This window comes from Amblyraja radiata, chromosome 1, assembly GCF_010909765.2.
Source record: "Amblyraja radiata isolate CabotCenter1 chromosome 1, sAmbRad1.1.pri, whole genome shotgun sequence".
Taxonomy (NCBI): Eukaryota; Metazoa; Chordata; class Chondrichthyes; order Rajiformes; family Rajidae; genus Amblyraja; species Amblyraja radiata.
Genome location: NC_045956.1, coordinates 147,833,496 through 147,855,623, shown reverse-complemented (window position 1 = coordinate 147,855,623; position 22,128 = coordinate 147,833,496). Strand labels below are relative to the sequence as shown.

Genomic DNA, 22,128 nt, shown 5'->3' with positions numbered 1-22,128 from the left:
TGTCTATCCCTCTCATCATTTTAAAGACCTCTATCAAGTCCCCCCTTAACCTTCTGCGCTCCAGAGAATAAAGACCTAACTTATTCAACCTATCTCTGTAACTTAGTTGTTGAAACCCAGGCAACATTCTAGTAAATCTCCTCTGTACTCTCTCTATTTTGTTGACATCCTTCCTATAATTGGGCGACCAAAATTGTACACCATACTCCAGATTTGGTCTCACCAATGCCTTGTACAATTTTAACATTACATCCCAGCTTCTATACTCAATGCTCTGATTTATAAAGGCTAGCATACCAAAAGCTGTCTTTACCACCCTATCTATATGAGATTCCACCTTCAAGGAGCTATGCACGGTTATTCCCAGATCCCTCTGTTCAACTGTATTCTTCAATTCCCTACCATTTACCATGTACGTCCTATTTTGATTTGTCCTGCCAAGGTGTAGCACCTCACATTTATCAGCATTAAACTCCATCTGCCATCTTTCAGCCCATTCTTCCAAATGGCCTAAATCACTCTGTAGACTTTGGAAATCCTCTTCATTATCCACAACACCCCCTATCTTGGTATCATCTGCATACTTACTAATCCAATTTACCACACCATCATCCAGATCATTGATGTACATGACAAACAACAGTGGACCCAACACAGATCCCTGAGGCACCCCACTAGTCACCTGCCTCCAACCCGACAAACAGCCATCCACCATTACCCTCTGGGCTTGATGGGCTAAATGGCCTATTTCTGTTCCTATCACTTATGACCTTATGACATCACTCATTGGGATCAAGGGAAGGCAGAAAGCCAAGAGTATTTAATTGTCATATATGTCTACAATGAAACAGTGAAATTCATCTATAGAGCAGTGTTACAGGCAATTAAACACAATAGTCACATATTATATATAATAAAGAAAAAAATCAATAAATTAACAACAATAATACTCATACAAAAATGCCTAAACTCCTTTGTTTGACCAAATACAATCCACAGGAGTTTATAATTGAGGCTAATGTTGTGTCCTGTTTGAGTCTAATTGTTGTTGGGAAGAAGCTGTTCTTGAACCTGATGGAAACAATTTTCAGATTCCTATACCTTGTTCCCGAAGGCAGGAACGAAATGAGAGAGTGGCCAGGGGGTGTTTGATGATAGTGGCTATATTTTTGAGGCTGCAACTCCTATCTATCCCTTCGATGATGAGAACATCAAAATGATTTTCAGGGGGCGCGGAGAGAAAAAGAAGCACAGTTTCGGAAAGCCATTTGAAAGTGGCTTTTACAAGCTTTGATGGCAAAAATAAACTTCAAAATGAAAATATATACAATACAAAAATTGTGCAAAATTCTTCATGCATTCTCAGTGTCTATACACTCAACAGTGTCATACCCAGTAGTGTTCACATCTATAGAGTCATAGAGTGATACAGTGTGGAAACAGGCCCTTCAGCCCAACACGCCCACACTGGCCAACAAAGTCCCGGTTGCACTAGTCCCACTTGCCTGCTCTTGGTCCATATCCCTCCAAACCTGTCCTATCCATGTACCTGTCTAACTGTTTCTTAAATGATGGGATAGTCTCAGCCTAACAACCTCCTCTGGCAGGGTCAAGGAAAGAGCGTTCACTTTGTGGCCGTGTTTCCACCAATCTTTCCACCACCACACACACACAAGAAGCACAAGAGGTGCAAGACATTGTATGCAGATGCCGTAAAATGTGTGTTCAGCTCTGACTGAACAACTTCCAAGTTTGTGTGTGGACTCGATAAGAAGAAGACCTCCTCTGGCAGCTTGTTCCATACACCTACCACCCTTTGTGTGAAAGAGTTAGCCCTCAGATTCTTATTAAATGTTTTCGTATTGTATTGTATTGTATTGTATTGTATTCAAATTTATTGTCATTGTCTCAGTTAGAGACAACGAAATGAATTTCCCTTACAGGCAGTATCATAAAAATAAAAATAAAAATAAATAAATAATAATAAATAATAAAACATATTAAAAATAAAATAGAATTAAAAAAAAAAGCACAAACACTGAAAGTCCACGACACAACATAACACAGCGGCACCAAGGTGAGGAAGGCACCATAGTCCAGCCAGCCTCCCCTCCGTTCTTCCCAGATGTTCACTCGTGGTCGAGGCCTTCCTAGCACCCGCAGTCGCCGCCCCGGGTGGCCCGATGTTCAGGCCCTCACGCCGGGCTGGGGGAACGCCGACGCCGACGCCGAACCCCGACGGTGAACATCCTCCTCCTCAGCGGCCCGGACCTCCTGATCAGCCGCCTCCCGCAGCCGTCTCCCGCAGCCGGACCCGCAGCTCCCGAGTCCGCAGGCCGAGCCGGGCAGAGTCGCAGGACCCCGCGCTGTCCATCAGCGCCGCCCGCGTTGGGAGCTCTGCAAACCACAGCTCCAGGATGTCGGTGCCACAGGTCCAGCACTCCGGGCTCCAGACGGCGACCCCCGGTAAGGCATCGCCAGCCTCGCGATGTTACAGCGCTGTCCCGCCGCTGCTGGAGCTCTGGTCGATCCTGGCAGGATCCCCTTCACCTTGAACCTCCAGTTTGTCCTCTGGTCCTTGATATCCCTACTCTTGGAAAAAGACTCTGTGCATCTGCCCGATCTATTCCTCTCATGATTTTGTATACCTCTATAAGATCTCCCCTCATCCTCCTGTGCTCCATGGAATCAAGAACCAGCCTACTCAACCTCTCCCTATAGCTCACAACCCTCTAGTCTCGGCATCATCCTCGTAAATCCTTTCTGAATCCTTTCAAACTTGACAATATCTTCCTATAACATGGTTCCCAGAACTGAACGCAATATTCTAAATGCAGTCTCACCAACGTCTAATACACCTGCAACATGACCTCCCAACTTCTATATTCTGACTGATGTAGGCCAAGGTGCCAAAAGCCTTTTTGACCACCTTATCTACCTGCGACTCGACCTTCAGGGAACCATGCACCTGTACTCCCTCTGCTCTACAACACTACCCAGTGGCCTACCATTTACTGTGTACGTCCTGACCTTGTACGACATCCCAAAATGCAACACCTCACACATCTCTGTATTAAATTCCATCAAGGATTCCTCCGCCCACCTGGCCAATCGATCCAGATCCTGCTGCAATCTTTCACAACCATCTTCACTATCTGCAAAAACCACTAACTTTTGTATCATCAACAAACTTGCTAATCTTGCCATGTATGTTCTCATCCAAATAATTGACGTAGATGACAGACAGTAACGGGCCCAGCACCGAACCATGAGGCACAACACTAGTCACAGGCCTCCAGTCTGAGAAGCAACCTTCCATCATTACCCTCTGCTTCCTTCCAAGGAGCCAATTTCCTATCCATTCAGCTATTTCTCCTTGGATCCCATGTGATCTAACCTTCCAGAGCAGCCTACCATGTGGACCCTTGTCGAACGCCTTACTGAAGTCCATTTAAACAAAACTCCCTTGCCACTCATGTGGCCACTGGAGTAATATCCCTTCCCTTGTTTGAGGGGGCCACCAGAGTCTGCCCCTCAATGTCGAGCAGCGGAAGGACCCAAGACTGTGGTCCTCCCCCACAGAGCCTTAGGAGTTGGCTGCATCAAGCTTCAATGGTCCCTCAGCATGCACTCCTGCAGTCTGGACCAGTCGGGAACATTCCCTGTTGAACATCTATCTCACTGTGCTGGGACACCAATGAGTTTCGAGCAGACCAAAGAGTGTCTTTCACTGTTGGTGATCTTCCAGCAGCATTTGATGTCCATCTCCGATTGTGTCCCTGGGACTGGCAAGGCCAGCATTGGTTTCTGTCCAGCCCTGACTATACCTGGATAGAGTGGCTACCTTGGGCATTCTGAAAGGCAGCTAAGAGCCAAACTGTGAATCCTGGGTCAGATTCAGCCAGATGGCAGTTTTCCTTCTCCAACAAACAGTTGCAAACCATTTGGCTTGTTTTACGACAATCTGTTCGCAGTTAACAATAAAAGCTTTTTAATCCAGTGCTATTATTTAATTGAATTTAAATTGCATTGATTTGAACATTTCTCTGTACTCATTAGGAAGATTGTGTGCTGCTTAAATTCGAAGGAGGAGGTTCTAATTAAAAACACTGCAGGTTGGAGTAATCATCTGTCATATAATGTTCCAACCCAAAACAAAGATGTTCAATTTAAATCTGAAATATAAAGCAGCCAACTGAGCCAACATGTAAAATAAATATCTATGCTGAATATTTTCTACATGGATTTGTTTTAATAAACCACAAAAAGGATTAACATATCCTTACCTTTCAGATGATGTGAGCTTTCAATCTTTCCTATTTATATTACAGTATGTTAGATTATCTTTTGTTGTTTAACCTAAACTGGAAGTGCGAGGTTAGTCCAAATTACCCCACTATCAAGCAAGACTAAAGAGTGTGCACCTGCATTTTCAGAAGTATCTCTCTATATTAGTGAGGAAAGAGGTTGTTTGGAAGGTGTAGGGGAGAGAAGTAGATTGTAAAATAGCAATCAAGATCTAGACCTTAGGCCCCCTTCGATCATGGCTGACCATGGGTGTCTCCAGAGTTGGAGGTCGCCAGTGCATGACTTTGTTTAACGTGGGGAGACTGGTGCACAGACAGCCACCACACGGTCCTTGACAGATCTGGGTCAGGATCCAGTGGCATGGAGTCCAAGATGACCGGAGACCCTTTTCTGCTGCAGCCTTCATCCGCCTTCCCAGCCGTTGTGATGCTCCACTAAGGTCAGCCATCATCCTCCGCCTGTTCCACCATTGAGGTCTTGGTTGGATTGCTCTTTGTCAGAGTCCTCCCCCTCGACCTTACCGCCATGGGTGACCCTACCAGGAGCATAGCTCCAGACGGCATCGCTCTCAGGATCTCAGAACCACACAATCTTCTCCACCACGACAAGGCGACAATCCATGTAAATCTAAAGCATAAAACATAGAACGGTACAACACAGGAATGGGCCCTTTGGCTCCCAATGCTTGTGCCAAACACAATGCCAAGTTAAATTGATCTCATCTGCCCATACATGATCCAAAATCCATCAATTCCCTGCACTTCCATGCACTTGTCAAAAATACTTTAAAATGCCACTACATCATCTGCCTCCACCACCATAACTGGCAGTGCATTCCAGACCCTCGCACTCTCTGTGTAAAATACTTGCACCGCACATCTCCACTAAACATTCCCCCTCTAACCTTACAGCTATGCCCTCTAGTGTTGGATATTTCTACCCTGGGAAAAAGAGACCCTGTCAATCTTAATGACAAGTATTCATTCCAATGACCCTTGACACAAAAAGCTGGAGTAACACAGGCAGCATCTCTGGAGAGAAGGAATGGGTGATGTTTCGGGTCAAGACCCTTCTTCAGAACCATTCCTTTTCTCAAGAGATGCTGCCTATCCCGCTGAGTTACTCCAGCTTTTTGTGTCCATCTTCAGTTTAAACCAGCATCTATAGTTCCTTCCTACTCCTTCCAATGACCAGTTGCACTTCCCATCCTGACAGATATTGTCACCCTGAGAGTTGTGAATCTGTGGCATTCTCTGCCACAGAAGGCAGTGGAGACCAATTCACTGGATGTTTTCAAGAAAGAGTTAGATTTAGCTCTAAGGGCTAACAGAATCAAGGGATATGGGGAAAAAGCAGGAACGGGGTACTGATTTTAGATGATCAGCCATGATCATAAAGCACACGGTATTGGAGGTTCAGAATTGATGTGGATAGAGAACTGGCTGGCAGACAGGAATCAAAGAGTAGGAGTAAACGGGTCCTTTTCAGAATGGCAGGCTGTGACTAGTGGGGTACCGCAAGGCTCAGTGCTGGGACCCCAGCTATTTACAATATATATTAATGATCAGGATGAGGGAATTGAATGCAACATCTCCAAGTTTGCGGATGACACGAAGCTGGGGGCGGGGGGGGGGGGGGGGCAGTGTTAGCTGTGAGGAGGATGCTAGGAGGCTGCAAGGTGACTTGGATAGGTTGGGTGAGTGAGCAAATGCATGGCAGATGCAGTATAATGTGGATAAATGTGAGGTTATCTACTTTGGTGGCAAAAACAGGAAAGTAGACTGTTATCTGAATGGTGGCCGATTAGGAAAAGGGGAGATGCAACGAGACTTGGGTGTCATGGTACACCAGTTATTGTAAGTAGGAATGCAGGTGCAGCAGGCAGTGAAGAAAGCAAATGGTATGTTAGCATTCATAGCAAAAGGATTTGAGTATAAGAGCAGGGAGGTTCTACTGCAGTTGTACAGAGTCTTGGTGAGACCACACCCAGAGTATTGCGTACAGTTTTGGTCTCCCAATTTGAGGAAAGACATTCTTGCCATAGAGAGAGTACAGAGAAGGTTCACCAAACTGATTCCTGGGATGGCAGGACTTTCATATGAAGAAAGACTGGATAGACTCGGCTTGTACACGCTAGAATTCAGAAGATTGAGGGGGGATCTTATAGAAACTTACAAAGTTCTTAAGGGGTTGGAAAGGCTAGATGCAGGAAGATTATTCCCGATGTTGGGGAAGTCCAGAACTAGGGGTCACAGTTTAAGGATAAGAGGGAAGTCTTTTAGGACCGAGATGAGAAAATCATTTTTTTCACAGAGTGGTGAATCTGTGGAATTCTCTGCCACAGAAGGTAGTTGAGGCCAGTTCATTGGCTATATTTAAGAGGGAATTAGATGTGGCCCTTGTGGCTAAAGGGATCAGGAGGTATGGAGAGAAGGCAGGGATGGGATACTGAGTTGGATGGTCAGCCATGATCATATTGAATGGCGGTGCAGGCTCGAAGGGCCGAATGGCCTACTCCTGCACCTATTTTCTATGTTTTTATGTTTCTATGAATGGCGGTGCTGGCTCGAAGGGCTGAATGGCCTACTCCTGCACCTATTTTTCTATGTTTCTAGTGAGGAAAAGCTTGGGCCATGGGCAGAATTTGGGATTACAATTGGATGCAGGGAGGGTGTGCGATCAGGCCGCAAATCCATGTGAACAGTTGAGGTCAGAGCTTCAGTTAGTCTGAGGTTGATGCAGAGAGGATATCAGGTGGCAGGAGAAAGTGATGAGGTGAGGCATGGAAGACGAAAGTTAGAAGGAAGACTGTGAGGTAGAGGTGCAGTCTGGATGATAATGGCCAACTTGGAGATAGGGGCTGCAGTCCAGATGGGGAGGAGGCCTTGAATGGGTGTAGTTTAATTGTGGAGGGGAGGCTGTGGTCTGCATTGGGAGGAGGCTTGAGGTAGAGTCTGTACTTGGGGAAGCAGAAAACAATAACTTGAGATTGTAGTTGGGGTCACTGGAGCGAATATTCAGGCAGGTACATTGGTTAAAAAAAAGGCACAAAGTGCTGCTGAATCACTCCAGCACTATGTGTCTTTTTATGTAAACCAGTATCTGCAGTTTCTTGTATCTCCTATATTTCGATGTATGTGCTTTCCTGTCATCTGTTCTCGTAATTTTGTAACATGGATGTTATCTCTAAAACACTGTCAGTCTTCTTCTTATCCAGTCCACACACAAGATTAGAAGTTGTCCAGCCAGAACTCAACACACTTCTCGGCATCTGCATCCAATGGTGTCTGTCTTGATGCTCCTTGTGCTTCTTGTGTGTGGTGGTAGAAAGATTGGTGGAAACAGGGCCGCGACATGAACGGTCTTTCCTTAACCCCACTGTCAGTTATAGTGGCATATTATGCAACATCCAACAGTATCTCCAGCTATGGTTACCTGCATGGAAAAGGCAAATTGATCAGTGGATATAATGAATAATGTGTCAAGTATGGTCTTATTTATAACCCTAGTAAAGTTCTGGTCATGATAAGAGCAGAGAAGGTCCATCTAATCTGAATATAGGCACAGCAGTTGGTGCTACAGGTACCGACATCTCATTAACTAAAGAAAAAATCTCAATTTTTCATTGCGGCCATTGCACTTTAAAAAAAATCTGCATTTTCTTTGTAGTTGTAACACTATATTCTACACTCTGTTTATTTTCTATTTTGCACTGCCTGATGTACTCACACATGGTATGATTTACCAGAATTGTATGCAAAACAAAGGCTTTCACTGTATCTCAGTACACGTGACAATAATAAAGTAAGACCAATACTTACTTTTTACTTTATTAATTTATTGAACATGTTAAAAAATACAAACACAAATACACTTGTAAGCAATAAAAAAAGAAAATAAAACACAAAGGAAAACAAACAAATAAGTAACTCAAATAATACAAATAATATCGTTCATGTTCAAAAGGGGTAAGAAGAAGTTCGAAAACTTTTCTGGTCCTACCCCTTCTTATTTTCTATACATTTTCATGGAAAAACAAAATAATGGGAACAAATGGACCCAAAATCTGTTGAACAGTCCAATACTGCCTCAAAGATACAGGAAATGGGTCTTGGTTGTAACCTTGGGTTCTGTCTGTGTGAAATCTGCATGTTCTCTCTATTTCTAAGGGGGCCAAGGGGATCAGGGGGTATGGAGAGAAGGCAGGTACGGGATACTGAGTTGGATGATCAGCCATGATCATATTGAATGGCAGTGCAGGCTCGAAGGGCCAAATGGCCTACTGCACCTATTTTCTATGTTTCTATGTTTCTATGTCGGTATGGGTTTACATCAGGGGCTCCAGTGTCTTCCCACATCCCAAGAAGTACTGGTAGCTTAATGCGGTCCTGTAAATGACTCCATAGTGTCGGCAAGTGGCAATTCACTCAAGTTGCAGAGCTAGAGGGAAATAAGGATGGGGAATGGGAGCAATGGGAATGCTCTGTTCTGAGCCACTCAGCATGAATCTGATGTGCCGAATAGGCTTCTTCTGTGCAGTACACTATGTATTCACAGAATCCCTTCGGTCTATTTCTTATATTCCAGAATTGGATGGGTTGATTAGAAGAAGTATTTTTTTTCCTGAAATCCATTGATTTTTCCCGTTCCACTGGCTGGCCAGTACACTGTTCTATGTACTTAATTGTTTTTACTGATAAGAGTTATAGAGTCATACAGCATGGAAACAGGCCCTTCGGCCCAACTAGTCCATGCCGATTAAGGTGCCCCATCTACACTACTCCCAATTGCCTGCATTTGGCCCATATCCTTCTATCCTTCTAAACCTTTCCTATCCTTGTACAGTACCTGTCTAAATGTCTTTTAAATGTTGTGAGAGTACCTGTCTCAACTACACCCTCTGGCAGCTCATTTATATACCCATCACCTTTTGTGTGAAAAATTTCAAGCTCCTATTAAATCTTTCTCCTTTCAGTTTAAACCTCTGTTTTTTGATTCCCCAACTCCGGGTAAAAGACACTGTGCATTTACCCTTTCTATTCACCTCATGATCTTGTACACCTCTATAAGATAACCCCTCATCCTCCTGCACTCCAAGGAATAACCTTAGCCTGCTCAACCTCTCCCTATAGCTCAAGTCCTCGTGACCTGGCAACATACTCGTGAAACTTCTGTATCCTTTCCAGCCCAGTCTGAAGAAGGGTCTCGACCCGAAACATCACCCATTCCTTCTCTCCAGAATCAGTGTTGGGCTGAAGGGCCTGTTTCAACATTGTATCACTCTATGAGTCCAATTGATATTTCGAAGGCCAGGATAATGGCTTCACGTTGTGGAAGTGTAATAAGACATTTTAGTATCATGCATATGTTTACCTGTCTCCAGGAGCTTGGTGTTCAATGGGTGTAAAAATATACTGCAAGCCCTGTATTGTCATCCCAGAAATGAATGAAAATTTAGAAATATGATTAGTTTGAATTGCATGGCCTCCCCAGGATATGAATGCCCAACTCATGGCCATCCATACATACCAACAAGCATTTGGGAGCAGCAGGAAGCATGGGAATGGAGTTGCTGGTGGTACGGAACTGCAGGGAGGAAGTGGAGCATTTCTGTGTGCCCTCTCTCCTGTACTCCAAGTCTCTGCTACCACCATTGACTCCACTGAGCCTCGATGATCAGGAACTTGGTCTAGTCCATGGATGCTGCCTCATCCGCTGAGTTTCTCCAGCATTTTTGTCTATCTTCGATTCTCCAGCATCTGCAGTTCCTTCTTAAACAACTTGTTTACAACTTTAGGCTGTGCACGCCATACGCAAAAAGAAGAAGCAGATTAAACGGCGGAGTAGACGATGCGCTGAATGGCCCAATTCTGCTCCTATGACATGTTTTTGTGACCTTCCCCCACACAGTACTTTTGTTCATTTCCAAAGTAGAGGCGGTTATGGATTGCAAACTGTTCTCGGGAATGGAAACCTGTTGTAACCAAGGTACGGCCTCAAACATCCTGTAATTATTTGTTACTTCATTCGTTTTTTTTAATTGCCTTCCAGATACATGAAGTACCTATATCCATATGAATGTGAAAAGCGAGGTTTGAGCTCACCTGGAGAGCTCCAGGCTGCTATTGATAGTAACCGACGAGAGGGCCGGAGGCAAAGTTATGGATCTACATTGTTTAACTACTCCCCTGTGGGGACACCAAATATCTTATCCTCTCCGAAGATACAGATGCCAACCATAGCTATATCCACTCATAATGGTGGCCACATTAGCCATGGACATTCTATAAAAAAAGGTACTTTTTAAAATGTTTACATAATTAGGTTCTGTTATAATAGATTGATGAGATGTTTAAAAGTTAGTGTTGAAATATTGGCTTGTAAATTTGTTTCTAAATTGACATGGTAAAATATTCCATGCGCTCAGAATTATCTGATCCTTGAGTTAATAATTTAAAATGTGTTTACCGATATGCAATGGATTTACTCTGTGGACTTTTTTGTACCAAATGTTGAACTCATTGATGAAGATGAATCTGGGCACGAGAGTGTACATTCTTAACAAGGGCTCTTGGCATAAAGACTGCAAAACCTGGATCATGTTTCTTTCTCTTTCCCATGGTGTCAGGCATTTTAGTTACCTTCCTTCCTTCCTCTGTGATGGGGAGATTTAAGTATTTTCAAATAATGGGCAAATTGTTTTAAGCCAAAGTGTGTGTATTTTTTTTTAAATTATTATGTGATAAGTGGTTTTCAGTTTCAATTTCCAGAGAATAACAAATGAAAAGTATTGAGGAGAGGTTCAGATATTATTATAAGCAATTTAAGGTGGATATAAAGGAGCTTAAAATATATATTAAATATATATTAAATTAGGTTAATAACCATGATTGCATCATAAAAGGAAACAACTATTTTACATTAGAAATTTAGCAGTCTAATGCCAGAAATGGATTAAGGAGGATGAAGCAAAAATCATAGAAACTGGGAATCTGTAATGAAAACAGAAATTGCTGGAGAAATTCACCAGGTCAGTTCTAATAAGGGGTCACCAACCTGAAAGCTTTTCTTTCCACCGATGTTGCCTAACTTGCTGAATATTTCCAGCATTTCTGTTTTCATTTCCAATTCCTTGTACAAATTGGGGAACAATTGCATAGCTCCCTGAAAGTTGCAACATAGGTGCACAAAGTGGTGAAGAAAACATACTGCATGCTTGCCTTCATCGGCCGAGGCATTGAATAGAGGAGTTGAGACATTGTGTTAGTGTAGTATAAATCATTAGTTAAGGTGTGTTGGAATATTGTGTTCTGTTTTGATTGCCACCCTATCAGAAGGGCGTAATTAAATTAGAGAGAAAGCAGAAAAGATTCACAGGTATGTTACCTGGATGCAGGGCTTGAGTTTTAAGGAGACATTAATGGGCCAGGACCATTTCCCACCTTGTAGAAGTTTATAAAATAATGAAGAGCATAGATGGTGATAGTCTTTTTCTGAGGGTGGAGTTCCTAAAACTAGAGACCATGTGCTTAAGATGAGAGAGGGGAAAGATTTAAAGGTGTTTTCCCATGGAGCACGATGTGTATATGGAATGAGCTGCAAGAGGAGGTGATGGAGGAGGATACAATGTTTAAAAGGCATTTGGACAGGTATGTGAAGATTTTGAGAAATATGGGGTTTATGAAAAATGTCCCTTCCCAATGGCATTGCCTCAGAGCATTTTAAATTGGTTATTATCCATTTGAGCGGGACAATGCTTAACAAAGCTTTCAAGGGTGCTGACTTCATTTTGTAAGTTTCTATAAGATCCCCCCTCAATCTTCTAGAATTTAGAAGATTGAGGGGGGATCTTATAGAAACTTACAAAATTCTTAAGGGGTTGGACAGGCTAGATGCAGGAAGATTGTTCCCGATGTTGGGGAAGTCCAGAACAAGGGGTCACAGTTTAAGGATAAAGGGGAAATCTTTTAGGACTGAGATGAGAAAAATATTTTTTACACAGAGAGTGGTGAATCTCTGGAATTCTCTGCCACAGAATGTAGTTGAGGCCAGTTCATTGGCTATATTTAAGAGGGAGTTAGATGTGGCCCTTGTGGCTAAAGAGATCGGGGGTATGGAGAGAAAGCAGGTACAAGATACTGAGTTGGATGATCAGCCATGATCATATTGAATGGCGGTGCAGGCTCGAAGGGTCGATTGGCCTACTCCTGCACTTATTTTCTATGTTTCTATGTTTCAGCTGCATTCACACAAATAGTTTTTTTTAGCCGGGACTCATCAGCCAAGATTGTAACTGTGTTGTGCCAGCCAGCATGCACTAAATTAGCAGTAAGTTAGAACTAAATTAAATGGAGCCTGGGGCTTTCCTCATCTGTATAGTGCAGTGCCTCACCAGAATAGCTTCCCTCTGCCACTGCACATTAGAAAGATAATTTGTCCCATCTTAATGCAGTCATCCAAAAGAGTGTTCCCTCTCCTTTAAATCTTTCCTCCCTGTACTCCAATGACTTTCATTATCAGAAGAAGATGATTTCAATTAAACCTTCTTCTTCGAGTCCCAAGTGTGTAAAGACTGCCAGGCCGTGCATGGAACTGATAGAGGATTGGAGCCAGAGGAATAGTCACCATTCACTGCTTCAAATGGCAACAATGTTTAACATTTATTTTGTGGTAGTTTTAGCAACTTACTGTTGTCGTCTGTTCCTGTTACAAAACAGTATGTGCATCATGAGGCGCATTAAAGAAGACCGACTTAAAGATAGCAGAGTCAGGGGATATGGGGAGAAGGCAGGAATGGGGTACTGATTGTGGATGATCAGCCATGATCACAGTGCATGGTGGTGCTGGCTCGAAGGACCGAATGGCCTACTCCTGCTATTGTCTATTGCCTATCATTGTAATGTTAAACACAAAACACTGGAATGAGTCAGCGGGTCAGGCAGCATCTCTGGAGTGGAATGAATGAAATTGTCAGAGTTGCTGTCTTTCAGATCATATCAGATCAGGCAGATATTGGGAATTCCAAATTACTGTACTGTCTTTCATTAACTCGGGTAACATCAAATCACTTCTTCATCAATAATGGACTGCTAATTCCACAACACAGACATGGAGATAAATGTTGTCGCTAGCAAAGTCTTAAAATCAGTACTGTTTTGGGCATATAAGAGTTTTTCTAGCTATAAGAGAGACAGGAAAGATAAATGGGACTAATGGGATAGCTCTCTTTGGAACTGGCATGGGTCCAGTGGTCTGAATAAATGTGATAAATAATGTGATATGTGATAAAATAAAACCCATCAGTAGGATAACAGCAGCAGCGATAGCATTTTTCAATGGCGCTAAGACAACAATACACCAAATGTGGCCCAACCAAAGTCCGATCAAGGTGCATCATAACTTCCTGACTCATACTCAAAGCCCCGACTAATGAAGGCAAGCATACGACATGCCTTCTTTACCACCCTATCAACTTGTGTTTTCAGTTTCAGCTAGTTATAGTCTTGGACCCCAAGATCCCTCTCTACATCAATGCACCTCTCTATATCAATGCTGCAAAGGGTCTTGCCACTAATTGTAAGCTTTCCCCTTACATTAGAAAGTCAATGGAAAACAAATACCACACCCTGTGTCTAAAACAGTATGTGTCGGTAAGATGAGGGTGGGGGTAGAGGGGGTGGGTGGGGGGGGGGGTGCAGTGGGAGGTGAGGGGAGGGGGCAGAGGGGGGTGAAGGGAGGGGCTGGGGGGTGAGGGAATGGGGCAGAGGGGGGAGTGAGGGGAGGCAGGGGGGGTGAGGGTAGGAGGCAGAGGGGGTGAGGGGTGGTGGACAAAGAGGGGAGGGGCAGAGTGGGGGTTGATGGGACAGGGGCAGGGGGGGTGAGGGGAGGGGGGTGAGGGGAGGGGGCAGAGGTGGGGGTGAGGGGAGGGGGCAGTGATGGGAGGGGGCGGGGGGGGGGCAGAAGGGGAGGGTGAGGGGAGGGGCAGAGGTGGGGGGGTGAGGGAAGTGGGCAGAGAGGGGTGTGGGGGGTGAGGAGATAGAGTGAATGTTAATGTTTGAACCCCCATCAGGCATCTGAATTAGGATACAAAAACAGATATTGGAAATGTGAAAATACAGCAAACACTGGAGATTCCCTACAGGTCAAACAGCATTCTTGAAGAGAGAAATGGACTTAATGTTTCAGGTTGATGATCTGTTCTCCGTTCTGATGACCTGTTGCATTTTCTCTTTTTCTCCTTCCACAGATACTGCTCATTGAATAAGACAGCCTTAGTTTTGTTTAGTTTAGTTTAGTTTACTATTGTCACGTGTGTTGTGGCACAGCATACAGCTTTTTTAGTTGCATGCAATCCAATCAACAAAACACACGATGCATGATCACAATCAAGTGATCCACAGTGTACAGACACAGGATAAGGGAATAATGTTTTGTGCAAGATAAAATCCAGTAAAGTCTGCTAAACGATAGTCCGAGGTTCTCCAATGAAGTAGATGGTAGGTCAGGACAGCCCTCTAGTTGGTGACAGGTTGGTTCAGTTGCCTTATGACAGATGGGAAGAAACTGTCCTGAAGAAGGGTCTCAAACTGAAACGTCACCTGTACATATTATCAAGAGATGCTGTTGAGTTACTCCAGCACTTTGTACCATTTTGTGCATTAACCAGCATCTGAACTTCTTTGTTTCCACATTAGTTTGAAGATCCCTGATTTGATTTCTATTATATGTATAGGAAGGAACTGCAGATGTTGGTTTACACTGTAGATGGACACAAACTCTGGAGCGACTCAGCAGGTCAGGCAGACTCTATAGAGAAAAAGAATCAGTAACTCTTCTTGAGACTGACCCGAAATGTCACCAATTCTGTTGCTCCAGAGATGCCGCCTGACCTGCTGAATTTTGTATCTGTCCTTGATTTCTATTATATCTATTGTTAATTTTTATAAAATGGCCCTAAAGGGAGCTGGTGAGTTCAAAGTGAAGAATCCTCCTGCCCCATTATAATTCTGTGATTTATTGTCCTTCTTGCATACCTCGTAGCTCTGACCTCCACTAAGAATGGAAGTGGGGGAGCCAGCCTCGTGTTTGGCGGACCAATCTGCCTCATTTTGCTGACTTTCTTTGACCTTTCCCATTCCCAGAGGAATCTGCGCTGTCAACAGCGGGGCACAATCGGATAGCCATCCCGCTCAGCATTGCGGGCCACCACGTCAGCGCCAGCCAGGCCTTCGCAGCTCAGGCCGCAGTGTCGCAGATGGCAGCAGCGCAGGCGGTAGCCCTGGACCAGCTCCGAGAGAAGCTGGATTCGGGGGAACCACCAGAGAAGAGGAAGCTGGCCATGGCGGAGGAGCAGCAGAGGTTCATGCAACAGGCACTGCAGCAGAACCTGCTGGCCATGGCATCGCAGATCCCCATGAACATCAAAATCAACAGCAGAGGTAAGGCGAGTAGACACAATACGTGAGTGCCAGGTTCAGCCAAGGTTTTCCCGTTGCTATTGAGGAGGTGCAGCATAGGTTCACCAGGTTAATTCCCTGGATGGCGGGACTGACATATGATGCTAGAAAGGGTCAACTCGGCTTATATTCACTGGAATTTAGAAGGATGAGAGGAGATCTTATAGAAACATATAACATTCTTAAGGGATTGGACAGGCTAGATGCAGGAAAAATGTTCCCCATGTTTGGGAAGTCCAGAACCAGGGGTCACCGTTTAAGAATAAGATGTAGGCCATTGAGGACTGAGATGTGGAAAAACTTTTTCACCCAGAGAGTTGTGAATCTGTGGTATTCTCTGCCACAAAAGGCAGTGGAGGCCAATTTGCTGGGTGTTTTCAAGATATTTAGCTCTTAGGGCTAACGGAATCAAGGGATATGGGGAAAAAGCAGGAACGGGGTACTGATTTTGGATGATCAGCCATGATCATATTGTGGTGCTGGCTCGAAGGGCAGAATGGCCTACTCCTACACATATTTTCTACGTTTCTATGTGATACTCTACTCAGTTATACATCACTGCTATAGAGCTCCGCATTATCTAATAGACGACATTTGTAGTGTCTAAGGTGGAGGAAGGAACTATAGGTTTACATCGAAGATAGATACAAAGTGCTGAGTATCTCAGCAGGACAGGCAGCATTTCTGGATTGAAGTAATGGGTGACTTTTTAGGTTGAGACCCTTCTTCAGATTCTGAAGAAGGATCTGGACCTGAAGCGTCACCCATTCAGAGATGCTGCCTGTCCCGCTGAGTTACTCCAGCATTTTGTGTCTATCTTTCGTAGTGTTTAAATTCTCTATCACATGAGATTTTGGAGCCAGGAGCAAATCATATGGCTCCTTGAGCCTATGTTGCCATTTAATTCATGTATATGGGTTATAGGACCAGAAATAGGCCATTTGGCCCATCAAGTCTACTCTGCCATTCAGTCATGGCTGATCTATCTTTCCCTCCCATCCCCTTTCTCCTGTATTCTTCCCACAACCCCTGACACCCATACTTATCAAAAATCTATCACTCTCTGCTTTACAAATATCCATTGACTTGGCCTGTGCAGTCTTCAGTGGCAATGATTTCCACAGATTCACCGTCTTTTGACTAAAGAAATTCCCCCTCATCTCCTTTGTAAAGGTATGTCGATTTATTCTGAGGCTATGGCCTCTGGTCCTAGACTCTCCCACAAGTAGAAACATCCTCTCCACGTCTACTCTATCGAGGCCTTTCACTATAATTGGTTAATCCTCACAACTCTTAATCAAGAGTTAACCCAGCAATAGAAAATTGATCTATATTATGACTATGTATTACTTTGACTGTGTGACAAGTGTCTGTTTTCATCTAATCTCCACTTTGTCTCCATTGAGTCCCAAATGTGCTATCTTCCTTGCAATTCTCATTGTATTGAAAGCAAGACATCGGCTGACATCAATTAGCAATGTTACAACATTTTGAGATTTTAAAAATCAAGTCTGCAATTTATCCCATCAGATAAAGCATAAAAAGAAGTTTAATTTGACATCTAATTCACTTTCATATCTTCAGTATTAAAAAAGTTATGGCCATTTTCATACTCGGAAATTAGCATCTTGTTCCTATTGCTTTTCCATTGACTTAACACAAAAGCTGTGATCAAGGACAGTCAAATGGCCATAACCTTCTTAAAGATTAAGAGAACTGAAAGACATTTTCAGTTATTATAGATTGAAGCATTCTGAAACAAATATTAAACAATCTTACTTGGATGACCAGAAATTAAAACATATAATTAGTTAGTTACCCAATTGTAGCTAGTTCCAAAATTCAATTACTAGATCTAAATATCTATCCATTTCTTAAGAAAAGATTTACATTTTTAAATAGCCTTAATGTCCAAATAACATTCACACAAGAATTCACAATATAACATGATTTTAAAATCTCATTGTCATGAATTTATAGGCCAAAGGGAAGGAATTTAGTGTTTAATTGCTGTAAATTAATGGCCATTTAAATCATCTTGCGAGTGGGATTTTGTGGAACGCGCTGATTTGGAACATTGCAGTTGCAGTGAATTTGAGCCCCATGTCGGCATGAAAAATACTACCAGTTCGGATGGGCTCCAAGTCACCTTCTCGCAACTTAATATTTTGATTAAAGGCATCTTAAGAAGTACTTTTTAATGTAAAAATAAACAGCCTACCTTGCCTTGGCCCCTACGTGAGATCTGTCCCGTTGTCGGTGTTCGCGGCTTTAGAAGATGATTTTTAATTTACTCTAACAATGAAATGATCCAGCACTAATTTTAATAAACTTAATAAAACGGCAGTCAAAGAGATTTTTCTTTAGCAACTAAACAGCCTAACCGAGATCGATTTGAATAGGCTGCAGAAAAATCGCATTTTAAACCCGCCCCCCTCTCAAAGGCGCCAAAGTCGCGCACACGGGCAGCGGCAGAACTGCAGCGCCACTGAAGGCATGTTTTGTAACATACCTACATTAATTTAATTCATTTTTTTCCCAATGACCTTAAAAGGAATGCTTTACCTTCTTCAGACTTCGGCCCCTCCTACAATTTATAGTTGCTCAAATTCAAATCGATCTAAAAATTTCTCACTGAATTAGTCTTTATTTTATTCCGATGAACTTCTGTACCAAATAAATTAAATTAATTTTCCTCTAAACGTGCTGGTACATTCTCCATGCAATTAAATTTAAGCTGCAGCACCATGTGATTTTGTCCAAATAATCAGATAGAAATTTACACTAAAATCCACCTGAATGCCAATTAGTTTTAGTTTTCAGTTTTAGAGATTCAGCGTGGAAACAGGCCCTTTGGCCCACCGAGTCCCCGCTGACCAGCGATCCCCGCACATTAATGCTATCCTACACACACTAGGGACAATTTTTTACATTTATACCAAGCCAGTTAACTTACAAACCTGTAAGTTTTTGGAGTGTGGGAGGAAACCAAAGATCTTGGAGAAAACCCATGGGGAGAACGTGCAAACTCTATACAGACAGCACACATAGTCAAGATTGAACTTGGGTCTCTGGCGCCGCTAGTGCTGTAAGGCAGCAACTCTTCATGCCGTGCCGATGTGACTTAATTACATTTGACAGTTGTATAACCCCTTTCTTGCTTTTCTGTGAAGTGGTCTGCAGATTTTATTATATTATTTATGTTTGAATTTCTAACAAGGTGAGAGAAAATCTTTTCACAGAACCTCAGTACACGCGACAATCAACTAAATTCAACTCAAGATGTATGTCCTGCAGAATGAAACATTTACGCACATTTCATACCTGACTTGCATTGATTAGATATACCACAGGCCAAAGACAAGGCAAGTCCTTAGTGGTTTGCCCTAGGATTGCCTTATGCACATGAGACAACAGCTGTTGCAAAATGTTATCCAGATGCCAACATTATGAACAAAGGCTCATACAGTATGTCCAGAGTCAGCGCCTACTATGATTGGGCTGTTGAAAGGCAAACAGCTGCTGTTCCTCATCTTCAACTGATGTGAGCCTCCACCTGATTGGGGTGCGATGTATGCTAATATTAATTCGAAGAAAGGCAAGTAGGACTCAGCCAGTTTATGATGGCTTCTGTTTGCCGTGTCCATTTTGAAGAGCTTCATGGACGTGCTACCTTTCTAATGTTTAAACAAACCAGTACTTGGTCTGCAGTGACAGAGTCGATGGAAGTGCCCTTTGGTCCAACTTGCCCACACCGACCAACATAGTGAAATACACTAGTCTCACCTGCCTTTGCTGCAATAGTACCTGCCTCAACTACCTCATCCGGCAGCTAGTTCCATACACATACCACCCATTGTGTAAAAAAAACGTACCCTTAGGTTCATATTAAAACTTTCTCCCCTTACCATAAACCAATGTCCTCTGGTCCTCCACTCTCCTACTCTGTGCAAGAGTATAGAAAGATTAAACAAGAACTTACCGTTTGAAGTTTGATCTTTATTTTATGAGAAGTTGAAGTGAGGGAATACATGAAGAGCCCGCCAGTCCGCATGTGCGTCAATCTTTAGAGCAGCTGTATGAAACCACAGAATAGTTGCTGACCTAAGCTATAGAAAGATTAACGAGCTTAAACTACCGAATGGTCTTTATGAGAAGTAGGGTTGGGAGTGGAGGGCACATATTCCCTCACTTCAACTTCTCATAAAATAAAGATCAAACTTCAAACGGTAAGTTCTCGTTTAATCTTTCTATTTTATTTCAAAGTCGCGTGAGTGACTACGTGAAGAATTCAAAGCTCTGTGGTTTCATGCAGTAACCCAATCTGTGTGTGAAACACTTAAACAGATAAACCATTAATGGTAGAAAAAACATGGGTTATTAATATCATGATGGTAACTTGCATACATGGCCATTGTTCTTAACCGGACCATAGTCCCAATAGACTGTTGAGTTAGACAATAACTCATGCAACACTGTGCAGAATTCTATCTGCAAATATCCAGACATATTCAACCAAATTTTATAATTTATTAACACGCACTAGAGTGGTCAAATAAAAGACACCCTGCACAACGTTAGTGAACCACGGGTGAATAACCAATCATTTATTATCCCACATGGTACTATAGAGAATGACAAAGTAGCACAAGCAATGTCAATTGTGCTATCACATAAACGCTTCTCTAGGCTCAAACTGAAAGCCACACAAACCTCTGTTACTTCCATTTAAAAATAACTCAGATATGTTGTTCACAAGCTTCTCATACAATCGTGCAGAGCTAGCTGCCCGAGAAGACAGGCTGCTCCAGCCATCACTCGTGACTGAGTAAATAAGAGTTGCTTCAGCCTCCTTACCATGGCGTGAATGATAGGCAAAATTGGCACTGTTAAATTTCATGTTGCCTCATTTTTAATATTGCCAAAGGAATCTACAGATAACCCCTAAGTTTTATCAGCTGCAAATTTAGCATATTACCTAAAACTCGATGACACAATGCCTTTAATCTGAGTAAGGCAGCATTGGCTTTCACCACTGGTTTTGTTATCAAAAACAGCAGAATCTGTGCCTCGTGTGTATAGATATGGCAGAGTATGCAACTTCAAGATCGATTCTCTGAATCAGTTAAATTGCTGAAAGCCAATCATCCATCTTAAACTGAGTAACTAAACACATGATCGGATTAGCCAAATGCTAACCTTATTCGGTAATCTTGAGAAGTATCAGAAATAGACCCCTCTAGTCCTTGGCCAGACCACTCATCCTCGGATGAGCTGTCACTGATTGCACTCGGAACCGCTGTTCCTCTATTGACCATACGGACGGAAATCTTTTGGCTTCTCTTGCCGCGGAAGGTGCATTATTTAGTTATTCATATATTTCGCTGATAACATATAATCAGAACCTTATGACTAGAGCTGAAACCACAGTCTCCCTTTGATGTGGGAATACGAGTTCCCTGTCAACTCTTGACTAAGAGTCACCACGAATACTCAGCGTTTTCCCTCAGTGGAAATTAGTATAATGCAAGGCTGAATCAGGAATTGCCTCACAGTCCTTTGACTGAAACCACATGTCTGAGTCGCCAGAGTGCACAACACAATCTCTTCGACCCGCCACTCAATCAGGAATACTGGTATTGAGAGCCTATGGATTATTATAAATACATTGTTGGTTCAAAACATGAACCTGCAGGTCAGATAAAAATTATATTATATGCCAGACCAGCTTCCTGCTGGTAACTACCTATCCCAGCGAGGATGGCAATGATGATTCCAATGATTCCAATGGGAGTCCTTGCCACCCACTGATGACCCCTTTTCCCGTCTCCGACGCACCCCCTCCTCATGGAACCCCCATCATGGCCATCTTCTGGCTTTAGAACTCTTCATCCAAAACTGCCGTCGCGACATCAACCGCCTCAATTTCTCCAATCCCCTGTCTCACTCCAATCTCTCCCCGCATGAACGTACTGCCATCGACTCACTCCGCAACAACCCAGATTGGGTTATCAAACCCGCCGACAAGGGAGGTGCCATGGTAGTCTGGCGCTCCGATCTCTACAAAGCTGAGGCCACGCGCCAACTCTCGGACACCTCCTCCTACCTACCCCTGGACCATGACCCCACTGACGGAGCTTGTCCTTACGCTCAATAACTTCACGTTTGACTCCTCCCAATTCCTCCAAATACAAGGCGTAGCTATGGGCACACGCATGGGCCCCAGCTATGCCTGCCTCTTTGTCGGTTACGTCGAGCAATCCTTGTTCAATACGTACCAGGGCCCCATCCACGGCCTCTACCTCCGCTACATCGACGACTGCTTTGGTGCCACCTCCTGCACCCGCACACAACAGACTGACTT

The 22,128-nt window shown here is 43.3% G+C and overlaps 1 protein-coding gene across 7 annotated transcripts in view; it reads left to right on the top strand.

Annotated features, from left to right (window-relative positions):
* The window catches only part of arid3c (AT-rich interaction domain 3C), a 447,620-nt gene that overhangs the window by 403,303 nt on the left and 22,189 nt on the right, over positions 1-22,128 (top strand). For all 7 annotated transcript variants that reach the window (XM_033032379.1, XM_033032371.1, XM_033032361.1 and 4 more), the window contains exons 5-6: positions 10,360-10,604; positions 15,450-15,746. In XM_033032379.1, coding sequence (XP_032888270.1) covers positions 10,360-10,604; positions 15,450-15,746 — 542 coding nt within the window. The remainder of the gene's footprint in view (positions 1-10,359; positions 10,605-15,449; positions 15,747-22,128) is intronic.